Genomic DNA, 9,695 nt, shown 5'->3' on the forward strand with positions numbered 1-9,695 from the left:
TTTCAATGAAATTAAAATTTCCATACAATAAACAGTCAAGTTGTGAATAAGAGAAACTTGAAAAACCTCTTTAGAACATCTATTCTATTTTGATTGCTTTGGTTGAAATGGGGAATAAGTAGGATTATTTTCCTAACACTTCAGACATGCAAAGCCAGACTCTGTTGGGACAGGAAGAACTGATGTTCAATAGATTTGAAGTAGTTCTGGACAATAGCAAACATTCCTTGCATCCAGGAATAAGAATAGGAAGGATAATTGGAGAACAAAAATAAGTAAGAAAATAGTGAAGGTCTATTGGGAAGAGTATCCCATCTCTCTGAATATGGTCTGAGTTGAGAGTAATAATAAATGATAAGCTTGTGTAATTGGTTGTAGAAGCCCTATATGGAGATCCACATCCTAAACCCTAGAACCCATCAATGCTAATCTTATTTGAAAAAAGAAAGCTCTTGAAGATGTGATTAAGAACATTTAGATGGAAGAATTCTTCTGGATTATTTGAGTGAGTACTAAATGCATCATCCTGCATGTTTATATAAGGAAGAGGCACTAGGAGATTACCTACAGAGAGAAAAAGGTGATGTGATTACAGGAGCAGAGATTAGAGTGATGAGGCCACAAGCCAAAGAATGCTGGCAGTCAGCAGAAACTAAAGGAGGCTGGGGATGGTTTCTTCCCTTGACCCTCCAGAAGAAGCGTGGTCCTGGTAACACCTTGATTTGGGATTCTATAATTTTGGCCTCTAGAACTATCAGGGAATACCTTACTGTTGTTTCAAGCTACCAAGTTTGTGGGGGTTTCTTGTAGCAGTGACAGAAAACTAATAGAGTCAAGCATGTTTGAAGGGAGAAGATCCAAGTGTAGGGGAGGCTCATTCTCCATTTTCTGGACAGAAGCCAATAAGAATGGAGACCATAGGGAGGAAATGGTCACCTAGGCTGTCTATGGATGTAGCCTGACAGATCATCTCACTGCTCTGCCACTGCAGAGGGACAGTAAAAGGTTTCTGAGCTACTGAGGGTAGCATGTGAGAGGGTAAAAAGCAGGAAGGCCAGGGCTCTCCAAATGGAGGAAATAGGCTGCAAGTGTCAGACATTTTTCTCTCTTTTAAGCGGCAGGAGGAAACAAACTAGTGATATTTTTTTTCCTTCTCTATACAAATTTAAAAGGAGGTTTCTCTTAAAATACTGTGTTGCCATAATGACACCTGGTTTCACCTGAAGCTAACTACTCTCAAACCTTGAGTTAACCAATACATTTTTCTTATGGAAATGTTTGCCTTAAGCTATGTTAATGTACTATGCATTTACCCCAGACTCTGTCTTCAAGTCAGTTCCACCAAATGGCTCAGAACCTACTTGACAAACCAGTATGTTATACTCAGATATTGTTCCCCTAATCTATGTAAATGAAACTATTTTTATGGTAATCTGCCCTTCTAAAAGATTCAAGTCAATCGTTTTATGGCTCGGGATAAATCATCTGGTGCCAAGATTATCCCAAAATGCATCTTATGGATGAGGGGCCTGGTGCCATTCTGAGTTTTAAGACATGCCTTTCTTTTCATTAGCAGACTGCTAGTAACTATATAACATCCAGCTGAAGACTAGCAGGGGGGCGCTCTTTCTGCCCCCTTCTGATGCTGATGTCAGAAGCTTTCTCTGTCTCCTTCATACTTTAATAAAACTTTATTACACAAAAGCCCTGAGCGATCCAGCCTCGTCTCTGGCCCTGGATTGAATTCATCTCCTCCGGAGGCCAAGAATCCCGGCGTCTTATCATTCAGCAACAACCTTTCACATGCAGTCATGACAGGTCCTAGAAATCCCCAAGTGTCCCATGGCCCCATGTGTACAAGCATAACTGAAGGATCAGTTTCTCTGAGAAGTGGAAGTTTTCCCAACAGCACTTACTGAAGAGACCATCCTTTCCCCCATTTGTGTCATAGATTGCCTGTGCCGTCACAGATGAGCTGACCATAAGTGTGAGTTTACCTTGGGGCCCTCTATTCAGAGGCCATCGATCTGTGTTATCTATTTTTGTGTCACTTTAGCTTCGCAGTATCATTTGAAGTCAAGAAACATGATACTTCCTGCTTTGTTCTTTTTCTCATCACTTTTTGTCTTTCATATGTGTTAATTTTAGCTTGAAGCACATTATTATTGGTATTTTCTGTCTATCTCTCATATTACATGAAGACCCCCTTTAAGGGCAGGGGATGTTTCTTGTGTACTGTCCTATCTTTAAGACTCTTGACCCAAATAAATTCTAAATAAATAAACATATATGAATGTTGCCTACATGAATGAATGGAATGCAGGTGAATTTATGGATGTCTTGCAATGACTTATACCCTATAAATCTTCTCCCACTGAAGCATCTTTGCCTTTTGCCTCATATTAAGGAGAATTCTCTCAAATTCCACTGCTGGGTATATCATATGTGATAGATCCTTTTATATCCTTTTGTATCTTCAGATACAAAAGATCTCTTGTTTTTAAGTTAGCTAAGAATTTTTTCTTTTAGCAGTGAATAAAAGGTAAAATTTATCAAACGCATTTCTGCATTTCATTGGATGGTCATAGAATTCTAATCTGTTAAAATGATGAATTATAGAATTGTTAAAGAAAAAATTCCATTCTTTGCTTACACTCTAATCAAGATGTATCATCTTTTAATATGTATTTGGCTTCAGTTTGTATCTTTTTTTTTGAGTGAGAATGTTCCTTTGTTTTTCTTGAGTTTTCCTTGTATCCATGCATGACACAATAAATTTTAACTAGAGATTATTAAGTGTAAGTTTCTTCTTCACACCTTGCGGTATAGGGACTCCACTGTGGATAATTTTGGACATGGGATTTGGCTGTGCTTCCTGGGGGGTTTTGTCATTAACTCTTTAGACAGTCTGGGGAGGGTGGTTGGGTAGCAAAAGGTAACCAATGAATAATAAACTACACACATTTACTACCTTTGGCAAAGAGGAACATTCTCCATATATAGATCAGGTAATAAACGATTGTCGATGAATTGTAAGGCAAGAAATCTTTTGTGGCAAAGCATATTTGAAATATTTATTTTCTGTTAAATTCTTATTTGATTTAGACTACTGTTTCAAATTACATTCTAAATTATAAGAAAAATAATAGGTAAGATTTATGGACATTTGAATGGAATATATTGTTATTTCATACATTCACAGATTGATACGGATATATGACATGTGATGGGGATAATGTTTGGTAACTATAACAAAGGTAATCAGTGCAACGAGATCTTTTCTCTCCCACCAGGAAATATAAACTGCTCTATTTTGTGTGACTGAAAAGGGCAGAACTTCTGCAGATGTTACGAGCTACGGGCAGCAGCATCATGAACAGCAGCTCACCCGGCGTTGCAGCCGTGCCGCTCTGCTACGAGCACCTGAACGGATCCTGTGTGAAAACCCCCTACTCGCCAGGTCCCCGCCTCATCCTCTACACGGTGTTCATCTTTGGAACTGTGCTGGCTGTATTTGGAAATCTCCTGGTAATGATTTCCATTCTCCACTTCAAGCAGCTGCATTCTCCTACCAACTTCTTGATCGCCTCCCTGGCCTGTGCAGACTTCTTGGTGGGAGTGACCGTGATGCCCTTCAGCACAGTGAGGTCCGTGGAGAGCTGCTGGTACTTTGGGCAGCGTTACTGTCAACTCCACTCTTGTTTTGAAGGCTCATTCTGTTACGCTTCCATCTACCACTTGTGCTTTATCTCTCTGGACAGGTACATTGCCCTCTCTGACCCCCTGGTCTATCCAGCCAGGGTCACTGTGTCTGTTTCTGGCTTGTGTATTGCCTTCTCCTGGCTCTTCTCGATTATCTTTTCTTTTTCCCTTCTTGGCACAGGAGCAAATGCAGCTGGCCTGGAGGATCTAGTAAGTGCTCTCACCTGTGTGGGAGGCTGTCAAATTGCAGTCAATCAGAGTTGGGTATTGGTGAATTTCCTTTTATTTTTCATCCCCACCCTTGTGATGGTAGTTCTGTACTCCAAGATTTTCCTCATTGCTAAACAACAGGCTAGACAAATTGAGAGTCTGAGCAATAAGACTGGGCGATGCTCAGACAGCTACCAAGGCAGAGTGGCCAAGAGGGAGACAAAGGCTGCAAGAGCGCCGGGCGTCGCGGTGCTGGCGTTTCTGGTCTCCTGGCTGCCTTACTTCCTAGACTCCATCACTGACGCCTTCCTAGGTTTCATCACTCCCACGTATGTTTGTGAAATACTGGTTTGGATTGCTTATTATAACTCAGCTATGAACCCCTTGATTTATGCTTTCTTTTATCCCTGGTTTCGAAAAGCCATCAAACTCATTGTCACTGGCAAAGTCTTGAGAGAGAATTCCTCAACAGTAAATTTATTTTCTCCGTAAGTCTACATTTTAGATGGAGGAATTGATAGTAGATTCACAGTGAACACATGCTGGGTAGAAAATTTAGTCATATGTGTCTAAGTTCTTCTAATGTAAAATAAATTATGTTTCAAATTTGACCCAAACACTTAAATTCAGTTTCATCATCCTTTGGTATACAGCATAAAACCCTGTATGTAATGGAAACAGCATGACCTTGGAGCCAGAAACATGGCAACTTAACACCAATCTTGGGCTGCTTCCACTCTCTGAACATCACTGTATGTCTCTAGTTAATAACCTCTCCTTTGTAGCATTCTTGAGAAAATTTAAAAGAATATATAAAGAAAGTGAAAGTCGTTCGGTCGTGTCTGACTCTTTGCCATCCCAAACTCTACAGGTCAAAATACTGAAGTGGATAGCCTATCCCTTCTCCAGTGGGTCTTCCCTACCCAGGAATCGAACCAGGGTCTCCTGAATTGCAGATTCTTTACCAACTGAGCTATCAGAGAAGCCAAAAAGAATGTATAAAAAAAAAAAACCTATGTCTTTATTATTCTAAATCCCCCCTTTATTGCTTTATAATAGTTCAGTCCTTGGTTACTACTTCTCTTTGTATTTTTGTGGTTGTAATACTTTTCCTTTAAAATGTACATGTGGCTGGGGCGTACTCAGAGACATCCTGGTTCAGGGAGGGCAAAGTGGTGACTCCGCACTGTCAGGGGCTCAGATTTGTGGTCCAGAAATACGATCTCAGATCTCAGAGTCAGTAAAATCAACCAGAGAGAAAGAGTGACTATAACACCCATTTAATTATTTACTATGGGAAAGGTTATTGGTGTCATTAACAGTATTTGATTATTCAGTAAGCTTCTTTATACTGATTAAGTCTACTCCTACAATTTCATTTTGGGTCAGAAATTTTACCAGTTAACATATGTTTAGAACATGGGTTTTAAGACTGTCACTCATGACTGTACTTTATCTTAAATTAATTTTTGTTCACTTTTGCATTGTACCAAAATATTATTTTTTAAACATTTATTTTATTAAAGTATAGTGATTAGATGTACCAAAATTATTTATAAGGGCTTTCAACGATTCACATGAAATGTCCAAATTAAAAAACACCCAAAAGAAAAGAAAAGTGAAATGAAGGTGATAAATGATGATAGAGAGGCTGGTAAACACGTTTTGTGTGACCCACAGATTTGAAACTGAATTAATTTAAGCAGTTCACATTGGATAAGTTAAGCTATTCACTTTGTATAACATTCACCAGCTTTTCAGACATGAAAACTTGTTCTTGGTCCTAAGATTGGAGGGTCCCATACACTGAGTGAGTTAATTGCTTGATTCTCTTCTAACATTTGGTTTGTTGTAATCAGATATCAAAATTTAAAAATCAGAGAATCATATCTTTGGGGCAAGAGTGAATGCATATCAAAATATTCTTGTTATTTTTTTTTAATTTCTTGATTGATATAAATCAGAAATATATTAGCTCATCATTTCTATTATTAAACAAATGCTTTAAGCTGGTAAGCCTTTCCTGAAACAGTGAATTTTTTCTGAATATACTATGCTTGAGTGAAACTCCCTCATCTTCATTTTATGATTAAAGATGATACAGATAATTTAAAGGCACCCTAGACTGCTTAGTATTAGTTTATACACAACTCTTCCGACACTGAAAATCATCAGTATATTTTGATTTAATGCTTTCAATTTAGTAACTTTCTGTAATCCTGTGCCACAAGCTATAGAGAAATCATACTGACCATTTTAAAAATAGAAAAAGCTACAAAGTGCTTACAAAATCTGCTGAATATCTTAAAGCTTATAGATTCACATAAGCACTTGTAACATATAGTTTAATACTTTTATACTTGTCTTTCTGTTTTTTAAGTCACTTTTCACATATATTTAACAAATGACTTAACTTTACTCCTTTCTTTCCCAGATCAACATATCATTCTATTTTGGTAAATATTTCATAACTTTCTTTCTAAAAACACAAGCTTCTGCTCATTTATGTGCATGAGTATATAAAAGAAATAATTCTTTATGCATCATAGTGCTTATTGTGATATCCAAATTACAGACACTTCACACTTATTTTGTGGTTATTGGGATATGCTTCTGGAAAGAGCATCCCTCTCTGTCAGACATTTGGAGATGAAATCAGAGACAGAAAACTTCGCACACCAAGAAAATCAAGCTGGTCACAGTTTCTTGTCCATTCAATTGTTAGTCTGCTGTGATAAATGTACAAAATAATAAAACTGAAGGTGACTTTGAGATGATCTATTCTGAACCATCCCTTTAAAATAATTAATTAAGTAATTTTAAATTTTTCTTGGCTGCACCGCATGGCTCACAGAAATCTCAGTTAGCCCATCAGGTTTTGAACCCACGCCATGGAAATGAAAACATTGAATCCTAACCACTGGACCACCAGGGAACTCCCCATATTTAATTTTTTTTAATAGAGAAGCTCATAATTTAATATTTTTCATAATGAACTATAAATTGAACATATTTAAACTATACAATTTGATAAGCTTTGACATTTGTAGACACCTATAAAATCACCACCAAGATCAAGACTGAACATACATATCTCCTCAAATTCCTTCATGTCCTTTGCCATGTCCTTCCTGCTCCCCCCTACACACTCAACCCTCCTCCATCCCCAGGCAGCCGCTGATCCGCTTTATGTCACGCTATGCTAGTTTGTACTTCTAGCATTTTATATAAATACAGCTATACCTTATATATACTCATTTTTGTCTTAATTATTTCACTCTGCATAGTAATTTGGAGAATAATCCATGTCAAAGCATGAATCAGTATTTTAGTCTTTTTTCTCTGTGATATTGGGGTAGCATTTCACTGTGTGAATTGAGCACAATTTGTTTACTCATCGCACCTGTTGACTGAAGTTTGGTTTGAACCATCCCTTTCTAGATGCAGGTCACAACTTAAGTGACTTGAGCAAGATAGCCAGAGTCTCGTGAATTCACAGAAGGGGGCTTGGCCCCCCTCCAGCAGGTGTCTGGATGGATTGGGCCTTGCTGGGAAGCCAACAAATCTTTCATCCCCTCTTCGCCCTAGTCTTGGCACAAGGTCTCCTTTCTAAGAATTGCCTCATCCCTACTTCCCTAGATTTGTCTTGCCTGGTTCTGATGATCCATGACCATCTATTTCTTGCTCTATTTTATACTAATGCAAGTTTTATTTACAAATTTGTTATATAATCATGTGTAATATGACTTATAATTTAATATAATAAAACATTTGTTATATTGTGAAAGGTGAAAATGTTAGTCACTCAGTTGTGTCTGACTCTTTGCGACCCCAAGGACTGTAACCCACCAGGCTCCTCTGCCCATGCAGTTCTCCAGGCAAGAATACAGGAGTGGGTAGCCATTTCCATTTCCAGGGGATATTCCTGACCCAAGGATTGAACCTGGGTCTCCTGCATTGAAGGTAGATTCCTTACCATCTGAACCACCATATTGTATATTATAGTATATAGAAATGTATACTATCTGTAATTATCCATTATATATTACTTCTTATTTGAGGCAAAAGGAGAAGAGGGTGACAGAAGATGAGATGGTTGAATGGTATCACCAATTCATTGGACATGAACTTGGGCAAACTCTGGGAAATAATGAGGGATAGAGAAGTCTGGTGTGCTGCAGTCCCTGGGGTCATGAAGAGGCGGGCATGACTTGGCAATTGAACAACAATTCCAAAAAGTTAAAACAATTTTTTATAGGATTTCAATTACAGTTTTAATTTTCACAAGAATTATATTTCCAAAAATAAATTATCTTGCAACTTCAAAAGCATAACTCCATTGTCTTCTTGGACCTAGTGTACTGATGAGAAGCTTGGTCCCAGTATGGTATTCATTCCAGGCCTCTGTTCCTAGGAATTTTTAGGAACTTCTCTTTATATTTGTTTATATTTAGTGCCTGTATTTTTTGTTTTATTTTTTCTGTTTGTAGTTGGTAAGCATTTGCATTTGGAGTTTAGATTCTTTAGCCCAGAGAAAACTTTTTCTAGAATCATTTTTATTATTTTCTTGTGCTCATTCTTTGACTGTTTTTTTCTGGGACTAAGAATTTCTCCCAGGTCCTGTGGAAAGAATATTTCTCTTACCTTTCTTACAAACTTCACTGTGTTTAATGTGGGTTGTATTTTCTGTCCCTAGGGTTTTCCATCTGTTTGACCCTATCTCATTTTTATCTTTCAGAGATACTCTTTAGGGTATCTTACTGGGATTTCAGAAGTAAGTAAATTATAGGCTCACTTATCTTGATAGGGCTAGTCTTTAGATGTTATGTACCAATTCAACCATTCCATTGTGAAAATGATGAAATGCTTAAATGCTGGTTGGTAAATATCTGTTGACCTGAGCCTCTTACACCTCTCAAGCCTTGACATGATCCAACAATGAAAGATCAATCAAAAGCAAAGGTGGGCATCTCAAAAGAGCATCCTTTCTGACCAGTCCTTGCTCATGTCTTAGCAGATTGATCTTTTCATGTTTTGAAATCTCAGCCCTAAATACTGACCCAGAAATCAAGTGGTCACTTTTTGAAGAGCACTTCATCAACAGTACATTTACTTTTGATCATGAAAACTTAAATAAGGGAAAATTAAGAATGTACTCAGAAGTACTGAGTGATTGTTTAAATAATTATTATTTACTTTCTAAGAAATAAATGAGATTTCTGAAAATGTATAATGGGATGATGAGAAGAAGTTTTCAAATTATTCAGGAAAAGCATGAAGGAACAGAACTCTAGTCATTAGCTTCATCCTTCCTTCTAGTCTGATTAGGAAGTCTGGCCCATCGAATATGTCACTAGATTTGGGACAGTCTGAACTTGGTGCATCACAAACATAAAAAAACTTTACTATTTATCTCCTAGAGCAGGCAAATCTACTCTATTGATTTTCCCTTCTCCACCTTTTAAGAAAGGTGGAAAGGTATTACTACTTTCCATTCAATTTCCAAAGTTTATGAAGTCATGATAAGGTCTAATTCACAGTAAAACTTTAAAATCACATCCTGTTAAGTCATCTTATCTTTCCTACTCCAGTCAGTGCCATCCAGGCCTAGGCCTCTTCCTTTCACTCCCAGTGTCTACTTGGAGCCCCAACCAACCTCCAGGATGGAAGAAGAACAAAGAGAATACTAATAAAGACATGAAAGCTGTTCTCAGGCCTTGTAGCGTCATGGTCTTGATGACCAATGTCTTCATTGTGACAGAAGCCCAACTGTAGGCTTAGTG

General features: G+C 37.8%; 1 protein-coding gene across 1 annotated transcript; it reads left to right on the top strand.

Annotated features, from left to right (window-relative positions):
• Window positions 1-3,372: 3,372 nt before the first annotated feature.
• Window positions 3,373-4,404, top strand: LOC122684111 (trace amine-associated receptor 7a-like). The gene has a single exon (XM_043887970.1). It carries the CDS (start codon window positions 3,373-3,375, stop codon window positions 4,402-4,404), a length of 1,032 nt encoding a protein of 343 aa, XP_043743905.1.
• The last annotated feature ends 5,291 nt before the right edge of the window (window positions 4,405-9,695 follow it).

The sequence above is a fragment of the Cervus elaphus genome, chromosome 26 (assembly GCF_910594005.1).
Source record: "Cervus elaphus chromosome 26, mCerEla1.1, whole genome shotgun sequence".
NCBI classification, from domain to species: Eukaryota; Metazoa; Chordata; class Mammalia; order Artiodactyla; family Cervidae; genus Cervus; species Cervus elaphus.

Excerpts from the sequence above, each read along its gene's own strand:
- LOC122684111 (XM_043887970.1), top strand. The coding sequence starts at position 3,373 with ATGAACAGCAGCTCACCCGGCGTTGCAGCCGTGCCGCTCTGCTACGAG.